This window comes from Mizuhopecten yessoensis, unplaced genomic scaffold (genome assembly GCF_002113885.1).
Source record: "Mizuhopecten yessoensis strain PY_sf001 unplaced genomic scaffold, ASM211388v2 scaffold10919, whole genome shotgun sequence".
Taxonomy (NCBI): domain Eukaryota; kingdom Metazoa; phylum Mollusca; class Bivalvia; order Pectinida; family Pectinidae; genus Mizuhopecten; species Mizuhopecten yessoensis.
In genome coordinates this window covers 1,229,855-1,241,459 of record NW_018408787.1, presented here as the reverse complement: position 1 = coordinate 1,241,459, position 11,605 = coordinate 1,229,855, and the positions used below count along the sequence as shown (strand labels likewise).

Sequence of the window (11,605 nt, the reverse complement as noted above, 5' to 3'; positions counted from 1 at the left end):
AAATGTTTACAGCCACACATTTTTTTCACAATCCTGCATGTAGTTCAAGCAATACATGTCGTCAGTAATAGTTATTTAAAATGTTACATACACACAGACAAAGACAATGCAGTACACACACATATGCAAGTGTATAGCCATTACAAGATTTGTTTAACCAAATTTCGTAGTTAACACGAGTTTTTTTGTGTGTGCAAATATAGCATTACTATGATGAAAAAAAAATAAAAAAAAATCTGTTGTATGAATAGTTTTACAGACCTGTATTGACCATTTCAACAAACTTAGTGATTTTAAAAATAGAATTACGATTACAATCGAATAAATGTCTGACCCGTAAAACAGTATAAGCTTAAAATCATGAAACAATGAGAACCTTTAGTTTCAATCGATACCAGGATTTAATTGCAGTATAAACTGAAATAACATACTCTCCTCGGACTGTGCCTTTTTTTTTTTTTTTATATACATGAATTCACACATCGTGCTTGTATAACTTTACACAAAATACATAACCTTTGTACAGTATCATATTAATATTTGATTACGTTGTATTTTATAAATCAATAACTAAGTTCCAAGACAATCAAATATACATCACAACTCGGACTCAAGTTTTCCAGACCCGGTCCGATACGTAACCTTTTCTGCCACCAGACCATCAATTTTACTGTCATCGGTCAAGGCTGCTTGGTCCTGATCAGTTGCGACCATCTCAAGTTGTTCTGAATCTTCTTGAACAGTTCTGATTACGACTGGTTGGGCCGCCTCCATTCCATCTGTTTTCACAGTTTGGGGATCCAGTTTTCCAGACCCGGTCCGATACGTAACCTTTTCTGCCACCAGACCATCAATTTTACTGTCATCGGTCAAGGCTGCTTGGTCCTGATCAGTTGCGACCATCTCAAGTTGTTCTGAATCTTCTTGAACAGTTCTGATTACGACTGGTTGGGCCGCCTCCATTCCACCTGTTTTCACAATTTGGAGATCCCCAGCCGTTACTGGCCGAGATTCTGGTCCGAGAGTGACATTATCTAACTCCGCTCCGAAACTATTTGACGCAAAACGACCTTGACCTTTCATCTTAACGTCGTCTGTACGTATTAACCTACCGTCCACATCTATGACTACACCCACCGCCACTGTCTGTTTTAGGTCCCGGATGACGATACGGCCAAGGGACGGATAATCAAAGAAACTTTCAATACATAATGGCTTCATTGGCACCATCTCGACCACGCCCACTTCACCCGGACGTAAACAAGAGGGTGATTGTTCCGCCATCTCTCCTGTTCGACGGTCACATCGTTCTTTAATCTCGACGAACTTACAGGCTACGTTGGCAGTGTGAACGTTGAGGAGAGGCGTATATCCTTTCTTTATCTGACCAGGATGGTTCAACACCAGGATCTATAAAAAGGATGAGTGTGTTAGTTCTATATATATATGAATACATGCATTGATATGTAATCTGACATTCGATAACTCTGTCAGGAGATCACTAAATTAACACGATATACTCTATTACATATGTTATTTCAGATTTTATTTCCAACACTCAGACACATGCAAATGTGTAACATGAGGTACATGAACATGAATTCATATATTAAATTATGACAGGATGGACAGGTGCATACTTAAGCATTGAACTTTTTGTGTATGGTATTTATGATCTATTTGAATGACTAGCGCGCATTATGATTTGTTTGCTTGTAAAGCTGTGTCATTTAAATAGATCAAAAATACCATACAAAAAAAGTTCAATATTTATATTTACATTTTCTCTGCCTCTTATGTTCTTTTTTAACTTATAATTTATATTTAAAATTAAAAATGCCCGCCTTATCGACAGTCCACACACTTTCGTTCAATAGTTTGAACAGCGTATTGTCGCGTGCTGATTGGCAAACAAAGTAGTGCTTTGAAATTTTAACAAACACTTCAATTTTATTCCACAATTTAGTATCAATACAATTGCGTATGATATGTCTATAGGATGATTTAAGTTATCAATAGAAATCTGAGCTGAAAGTTACATTTGAAATTGTTTCGATTTTTCCCCGGAACAAATTTCGCGCATGGACAAATACAGTGAACACCGTAAATCCGACCTTGCCCTCCATGAGGGAGTTATTTTTGGAAGTTAATTCGAACTATTCCAGGCGTGAATTTATTTGTTGATTGTATTGGAACCTGAAAACAGTTGGCAGATTCTATAACAGCGTCGTTATTTGACATGTCGTCAGAAACAGAGGAACCGTGTATGCGAGACGCGTGAAACTGATTGCGTTTGAAGTGAGTGATCTTGCGACGGAGCACAGGTTCGTAACAAATGTCTGAAATGTTTATGTGTGCTGTGACTCATATCAGTTGGTCTGTAACATATGATAATGTGTCAGTAGGTCTTTACAATAAGTGTATTTCAGACATTTGTAACGAACCCCTGTTGATCAGTGCAGTGTAACAGACGATGTTTCTGATAAATTGCAAGAGCGTTAAAATTGTTTCCATTGCCGGCATTGGTGATTTCAAACGATGTGCATTTTGTACGATATTGCACACCTTGGTCTCGTTCTCGTTGTAATAAAAGTATTTTTTATTTAATTTTTTATTTTGCACATAAATTTACATTGACATTGTCAAATCTCACAATGCCCAGCGATATTTCAGCAGCCGTCATGTTTATTTATATTGGATTAATACGCTTAGAATTGTGTCTAGTGATGCATGGTAATTAAAGTCCCATCAACGACACAGCTTTCAAAGAGGCTATATAGTGACAATGCCATGCAAATGTAAATATATGTATATGAAGATACTGATATATATATTTATGCATGATACAGTAACATGTTGTACACATGAACTATTTCGTAATTAGACAGCAATGCATACATATATGTAGATAGCCACACATTTATCCAGAGCTTACTCAATGGCTAGGAACGCTACAATTAGCTAACATATGATTCTACCTGAGCGGTGACATGCTGGACTAATTTCGTAACAGCTGTCGATATTTTTTATTCACTCCAGACACACATACCGTACCTAAGCGGTGACTTATTAACCTTGTGGCAATATACTGAATAGATTAGTTGCTGACCGCCTGACCATCTTAAATGGTGATTTATTGATCAGGTGATCTAATTTGACGTAAATTATACGGACACTGTGACATAATTTAAAAGCGGCAAACATTCTGACCTCGTAAACAACATGTTGATGAAGTGACATTCCTGGGCGGTTAACCTACTGACTTTCCTTGGTGGGACGTTCTCCGGGTCCCTTCGCACGAGTGACTTACCTTTGGGGTAATATAAACTTGCTGACTTTTCCGGGTGGGCCGTCCTCCGGGTCCCCACACACGAGTGACTTACCTGGGTGGTTAACTTGCTGACTTTCCTGGCTGGGCCGTCCTCCGGGACCCAACACACGAGTGACTTAACTGGGCGGCAAACTTGCTTCCTTTCCTGGGTGGGCCGTCCTCCGTGTTCCCACACACTAGTGACATACCTGGGCGGTAAACTTACTGACTTTCCTGGGTGGGCCGTCCTCCAGGTCCCTACGCACGAGTGACTTACCTGGGCGGTAAACTTGCTGACTTTCCCGGGTGGGCCGTCCTTCTGGTCCCCACACACGAGTGACTTACCTGGGTGGTTAACTTGCTGACTTTCCTTTGTGGGCCGTCATCCGTGTGACCGGTCCCTACACCCGCGTGACTTACCTAGGCGGTTAACTTGCTGCTTTTCCTGGGTGGGCCGTCCTCCGGGTCCCCCCACACGAGTGACTTAACTGGGAGGGAAACTTACTAACTTTCCTGAGTGGGCCGTCCTCCTGGTCCCCACTCACGCGTGACTTACCTGGGTGGTAAACTTGCTGACCTTTCTGGGTGGGCCGTCCTCCGGGTCCCTACGCACGAGTGACTTACCTGGGCGGTAAACTTGCTGACTTTTCTGGGTGGGCCGTCCTCCGGGTCCCTACGCACGAGTGACTTACCTGGGCGGTAAACTTGCTGACTTTTCTGGGTGGGCCGTCCTCCGGGTCCCCCCACACGAGTGACTTAACTGGGAGGGAAACTTACTAACTTTCCTGAGTGGGCCGTCCTCCTGGTCCCCACTCACGAGTGACTTACCTGGGCGGTAAACTCGCTGACTTTTCCGGGTGGGCCGTCCTCCTGGTCCCCACTCACGAGTGACTTACCTGGGTGGTAAACTTGCTGACCTTTCTGGGTGGGCCGTTCTCCGGGTCCCCACACATGAGGGATTTACCTGGGCGGTACACTTGCTGAATTTTCTGGGTGGGCCTTTTTCCGGGTCCCCACACACAAGTGACTTACCTGGGCGGTAAACTTGCTGACTTTCCTGGGTGGGCCGTCCCCCGGGTCCCCACACACGTCTCCTTTCTTGACATCCTTCAGTCCGAGGTTCTCTATCTGTATCCCGACATTGTCTCCGGCCTGAACCTCCGTCATCACCTCACGGAACACCTGGACTGCCCTCACCTGTAACAAAGAACAGGTATGAGCAAATACCCGTCTTATAACAGTAAACCTATGTTACAACTATGAGTCAGAGAGGCAATCGTCTCACAACAGTAGTCCAATGTTACACCTACGAGTGAGAGAAGCAATCGTCTCACAACAGTAATCGTATGTTACAACTATGAGTCAGAGAAGCAATCGTCTCACAACAGTAATAGTATGTTACAACTATGAGTCAGAGAAGCAATCGTCTCACAACAGAAATACTATGTTACAACAATGAGTCAGAGAAGCAATCGTCTCACAACAGTAGTCATATGTTACAACTATGAGTCAGAGAAGCAATCGTCTCACAACAGTAATACTATGTTACAACTATGAGTCAGAGAAGCAATCGTCTCACAACAGAAATACTATGTTACAACTATGAGTCAGAGACGCAATCGTCTCACAACAGTAATACTATGTTACAACTATAATTTAGAGAAAACACTTGCCTTTTAGTAGTACTGCCAATGGACGGTAACAGATTTGGTACAAGCTACATGTAGGAAGGTTGAATAAAAGCAGTTATCTATGCACGTAAGCAACACTTCCATCAACCGTACATGTATATATAACAAGACGATACTAGTAGTTGGCTGTATACCGTAGTGCTATGTACATTGCATCAATCACAGACATCAATAGGTTATTGTTAATTCATATTGTGCAACCTTTCTGTGCATACAGATAAAGCGTACGTTTAGTTAACTGACCTTGGCCTTGATGTCATTCGGGGCAAAGGTCACGGGCATGTTTGGTTTGAGAGATCCAGAATGTATTCTCCCGGCAGTCACTATACCGATATCTAGGGAATGTCGAAATATAACATGTACAGGTATACACGTGTTTGTTTTTATCAGAACACAGACACCAACTACTGGACATTTTCAAACAAGCTTAACAAAAGCATCATGTTATTGTGCACTTGGAAAGCATTCTCTCTTCACTTTCCAGTTCCGGTAATAGGTATATGTAGTGTGCATTGTACACATGGCATTCTGTCTAAAGATGTGTTCCATATATCTTTGCGTTTGCAATGCGACGGATTAAGCGACACAAGAGTTTAGCGCATGTTATGGCAGGTAAGGTGTTATTTATTGCAGTACAGCGGTCAATCTCAGCTCGCCGATATAGATATTGCTATGGTGAGTCTCCTTAACAAACATGGTGTCTGATCAATTTAACTCTCAATACATATGGAATAAAACGACCATCTTTCATGTTAACAAATTAGAGTTATCTACTTTCCCTCATCCAGCAACGATAGTAAGTTAGAACTCACCAGTATACTCTTAAGGATACAAACTCGTACAGATCGAAAAATCGAGGGGTACGTACCGCCCAGTTTGTATACGGAGTGTATCGGGACCCTGAGAGGGCGGTGCTGCATCCGGACAGGGATGTCCACCTGGTCCATCGCCTCTAGAAGTGTGTGGCCCCCTGCTCCACCGGAACCTCTCTTCACGCGCCACATGTGGAACCATTCCATGTTCTCAGACTTTGTCACCAAATTGTCGCCGTCAAAGGCTGATATTGGTAAGAAGGCTACAGCATCTGGGTCAAAGCCGACCCTCTTGATCATCGGTGACAACACTTTGATCACGTTAGCGTATCTCATCTGTTGATAACAAGTATGGACTGGTAAAATGCGTATTTACAAATTACTACACGTAGATGCACATGTACATTTTATCATAAAATAATATACACTGAGATTTCGTCTACCTTTTAGTGTCTTGGTTTCACATTTACAGCAAGTGTTTTTAAACATGCATATCAGCAGGGTGGCTTGCTATGGCCAACTAGCGAATCTCACTTCCTCGACCAAAGGTTGACTACACAAGGAAACGACGATAAGGGGCGACGATGCAAAAACACGAGAAAGCAATAATAAGACAAGAAAATAGAGTGAACATACTACAGCATTAACGTCAATCTCGTCCTGGTTCTCTCGTTGTCGTATTCTCGAGTTGTCGAACTTAGGTCGAAAAAGCAATTGATATGTTTTGCATGATCAATCCATCTATACTGTAACAATTATCATGATGTAATGTTGTCAACTGTGTGACTTAAATATCCTAGATACAGTGTCATGGTTCCAATTAACTTGATTATCCCTCCTTCGTCTTCAAAACTTACCTCGCTGTATGGAGGTGTCGTGGTCTCCATTTTGTTGACGGCGACGATGAGCTGTTTGATCCCCAGAGAGTAGGCCACCTGTAGGTGTTCCCTCGTCTGGCCCCTCCTCTTTACACCCTGCTCGAACTCGCCCTTCTCCGCTGATACCACCAGTATAGCTACATCCGCCTAAATCGGAACCGGAAATGAAACTCTTGGATGAAAAGATAAGGGGTCTTTTTGGACTTTAACACAGCAATCTCACGTTTTCATTATATAGAGGATATTCAATTGTTTCCCGTTGAATATGTATAAAACAAACATGGGGTCAACATTCGGCCCCCACTACAATTACTTTTATTTTTCCGCCATATATAGATAAATGAAAAAAATAACAATAACTGCATATATATGATTATTCATTATTATCACTGATAACCATAGTGGACTTCCTGGCATAAACCAGGTTGAGTGACACAGTTACCCTAACAAATAAATAGATAAATGTCACAGGCTAATATTATTTTAAAAATGAATTATGATAGTGTAAAGTGTATTACATTACTGTTATTTTGATACTTAATATATCATATTGATATACAGAAAGTAAGCGTAGTGATAATTTTAATTAGAAAATCATGCAAAATTTTCACAAAATTTAAAATTTATCAAAACTTGTGAACTTGCCTTTTTATAGCTACAAAAGAAATTCATATTTTATACTTTAAAAACTTCCCATATATTACTTTCTAAAGAATCATTTTTATTTAGTATCAAAACCGGTAAAATACTCTTTTAGCATGCAAAACATGACCAATGCACAATTTCACATAACCATGAAGATTTGATTATCGATGTTAATTAAGGTAAAGCCGATACATTTTCTGTCTTTGTATCATAGCAAAACACTTTATTATAATACGCATGTTATGAAGCTGGGCAGCAGTAGTAACTCATATATATCCATTCTGCAAAAGGAATCTTTCCTCTGGAGAAGTACTTAAGGTTGATATTGTGTTATAGACAAAGATATGCAGATGTATAAAAGCAACAAAATAATCTAAATAATAAAACTGATCTACACATGGTTATTGTTTTATTTTGTCTTTTGCAACTTCATTAAAATATATGAAGGAATATCATATTATTTTATATCTTTATCTCTAAAGAAATAAAGCAAGGAAAGATATCCTTGTCTGACTCTCCATACACAAAGTATGTTAGCACATTTGATTCATGTGACCTTGAACAAAACTTATATCCATTCACATGAACAACATACTTGCCAAATATCAAGACCCACGAGCCTTTGGTTATAAAAAAACACATGTTAAAGGAAAAGTCGAAAGAAAGCTATGTTTTTTGGTTTTTGTTTTTTTGTTTTTTGTAAATCAAAAATGTTTTATGACTTTACCGGTTATCATTTTTTACGGAATTCCTGTTGAAAGATATCATTGGTTGCCCACTTTTAAGCAAGTGTGAAAAATAAACTCGATTTAGAACTATGCAAATTAACGTGTCCAAAATGGGAATTCTCTCATTATTGATGAAATGTCACACATTGTTCTGGTTTAATCTTCAATAAAAAGAATATTTTTTTCTTGAAATAGTGTAATATTCGGTATCAAAATAAGAATTGGAATACGTTGCACACGATGATGATATACTTTTACAGTAATGGTGTCATTTAAATGTTATATTAGGAATTGTATTACCGCATCTTTAACACACATACAGGTGTAAGTCAATGAGGTCCCATTTGTCAGAAAATGAATTCTGAAACTAACTGTTCCAAATGTAAGCTTCCTATACCATACCTTTTTGTAGTTAGTTTTGTAGTTTTTAAACGTAGCTGTCAGTTCTCGGTCACAATTAATCGAGACCAAGTGCATGGCTTGTGTATATTATCATTGCCATCAAATATAGCTATGTTTTAACCTAGTACGCACAAACAGGTGACGTAAAGCACACAAACCTGTGATGCGCCTGTAATCATGTTGTGAACGTAGTCTCGGTGTCCCGGGGAGTCTATGATGACGACATAATGATTCGAAGTCTCGAACCGCCGTAGTTTACTGTCGATAGAAATCCCTCTCTGTCTCTCTCCCTTTAGCTTGTCCATGACCCAGGCATACTTGAACGATGCCTTACCCGCCTGTATCAAAGGAATACCATAGTTAGACGCTGTCTGATGAGCTTTGTAAAGACCAGATGTGTACCGTAACGTCAACCATGTGATGAATGCAACATTGAATATAAAAACATCGATGCGATGTATTACATGTAGTTAAAGATAACATGAAAAACTACTTTGTAAGAAGATGAAAATAGAAAAATTAAAAGAAAAACACGTCTCAACCATACAATGCTTCATTGTTTTTATAGATGAAACAGTTGGTAAAATCATTTGACGAAAAACAACTCCAAAAAAAAAAATAAGTTCAATACAATAAGATAAAACCTACCAGGTCAGCCTCACGCGCTAGTCTGTTCATTGTCTCTTTGTCGATACCTTTACATAGATACATAAGGTGTCCAATCAGTGTAGACTTTCCAGAGTCAGCATGACCAATCACAACGAAATTAACAAACGACTTCTCTATTTTGCTTCTGTTTGTCGGCCTAGCCGGAAGCATTGGAGTCTCCTCTGTTAAGTGTGCGCGCGCCATGTTTTCATCTGCCCGTTTTGGTATCGTGGTGTCTATTGTGGGCGTGGCTGGTTGGACATTGATAGACGTGGCTAAAAATAAAAAAAACAAAAATACAATGGACACATATACAGCTGAAATGTGTCTCACTCCATACGGAACCTTCACCGTATTAGACTAAACAACGCAAATCTAAAACGTTTTCACCAAATCAAGAAAGAATATCATACCAAGAGATAAAGTCAAAATATGTACACAGTTGTTCAAGTTCAGACGGAAACTAGGATATGGCTTACTTCATTTATGGATAGCCTACCGTCATCAGATCAAAGACAGTATTCATTATTCTTCTGATTTATTCATACTATTGAATTATTCCATGGAATGCATCTAACAGCCCAAGGTATATTTCTGGGTAACGTGAATATGTATTCCAATGCTAGACGGTGCGACCCGTTACCGTTTCATTTAACATTATTCACACATGTCGTGCTAGTACTGTATGTATGGGATTCAGAAGCAAGTCGCACAAAACACTGAACAAATTTAACCAACAAGACAATTCAACGCACTTTAACAAATAATATGAATAGCACAGAAACTACCTGGAATCCCGCCGTCCATTGGAACACTGGATTTGCGGAGAATACCGGAGGGAGTCCTTGTGGGTTCGTAGTCGTGGTTTTCTGGTATCGGAGGGTCGGTAAGATCCGGCGTGGCCAGCATATGAACCCCTCCAAACGTCACACTCGGTGTCCGCTGAGTTTTACCACTTACGGCTCTGTCGTCGATCGTATTCTGGTCAGTGTCGTTGTCAGTTTCCATCGTAAATCCAAATGGTTACTCTACAAATCATTGTCATCACAAAAAATACATCAATGCACAATCATTTTGTTTTCAGATATAAACTGAGTCAGAATTATTTGTTAAACGCTGATTTTGTCATAGTGGATTGTCTGACGATCTGGTAGGTCCAAACGAGAGTTAACCTCCTACTTGTCACTGATTATAAACTGTTTTTGTGTACAATGGTATGATCTGTTGATTCTCTTCACCCAATATACTACGCACCATTTATAAGTGACCAGGGTTGTTTTCTCATTTGCCTATCTTTTTAACATAGGAGCTAATTGGACATAATTTCTTTACTGAATCATTCACTCACCACTAAATAATTATGAATTGATAAAAGAGTTTTGAAGTTACAAGTTCCTAAACCTGCGTTACTGAAAGTTTTTCATGCACAATTACATGTTTTGTTAGTAAATTCGAATATGTTTTAATGTCCTATGGTTAATGAAAATAGAGCATGTAATTTTCCACAAAAAAAAATCATAAAAAAAATTCTAGTCAAGAGCTAGCATACACTTTACTAAATATCGCTATACAAAAAGCACAATGTAAAATTTTAATCCCATAAAGAAGTTTAAGGGATTAAAAACTAATATTGCTTTTTACACAGAACATGTACCCTGTTCACAATAAAGTCGGAATGACATCCACATGTCTATAAAGCTACCTCCTGGTCGGTTACTACGCTATCTTGGGGGTACACAGAACTGTAAAATCACACGTCTTACCTTGTTACGATCTTCATACCAGTATGCGTCATTTTGGTAACAATTAATGCAATACAAACAACAAAATAGGGAACCGATGATTGACCAGTTCTAGACGTCAGAGGTGGTCAGTGTTAAAAACCAGTGCTTAATATGTGTGCAGATATACCCGAATACCGTTTGTTATCCGTATTAAGATTCATATAAGATTAAAGAACGGGTTTATATACTTAGTTGTCACGTAAGTACCAGCGGTACGATATACGGTGTGTCTGCTACACTTGTACCGTATAATTCTAAACCGATCATTGCTTACTCGTAACAGGTTGTATGTATGACTTTACAACCACACTGCAGTGGATCTGTGCTAAGGGGAATAACTCGTGTCACCTTCGTCTGGTAAACATAGGTTTATTCCCTTCGTATACACAATGAGACTGTATGAGCTGTAGATATCAATACGCGAGAAAACTATTGGTCAAACTGCTATCTTTCCGTGTCAACATTGTCATGGAAATTACAAAATGTATATGTTTATCGGTTTTGGCGTTACGTACATACAGGAATTGAATAACTTGTTTCAATCATTTAATGTTACACACCATTTATAGAACCAGAAACGCCGGGTCGTAGACGCAACACAACATTTATAGAATCAGACACGCCGGGTCGTGGGCGCTACACCACATTTATATAATCAGACACGCCGGGTCGTGGATACTACACAACATTTATAGAGTCAGAAACGC

The 11,605-nt window shown here is 39.5% G+C and overlaps 1 protein-coding gene across 1 annotated transcript; it reads right to left on the bottom strand.

Moving 5' to 3' along the window:
- Window positions 1–466: 466 nt before the first annotated feature.
- On the bottom strand, window positions 467–10,942 carry LOC110463643 (elongation factor 1-alpha 1-like). Its single transcript, XM_021518427.1, has 9 exons — window positions 10,878–10,942; window positions 9,903–10,142; window positions 9,115–9,389; window positions 8,625–8,804; window positions 6,671–6,838; window positions 5,870–6,149; window positions 5,245–5,336; window positions 4,343–4,507; window positions 467–1,410 (listed from the first exon to the last, which is right to left on the bottom strand). Exons 2-9 carry the CDS (start codon window positions 10,120–10,122, stop codon window positions 598–600), a joined length of 2,193 nt encoding a protein of 730 aa, XP_021374102.1. The 5' UTR covers window positions 10,123–10,142; window positions 10,878–10,942; the 3' UTR covers window positions 467–597.
- Between the last annotated feature and the right edge of the window lie 663 nt (window positions 10,943–11,605).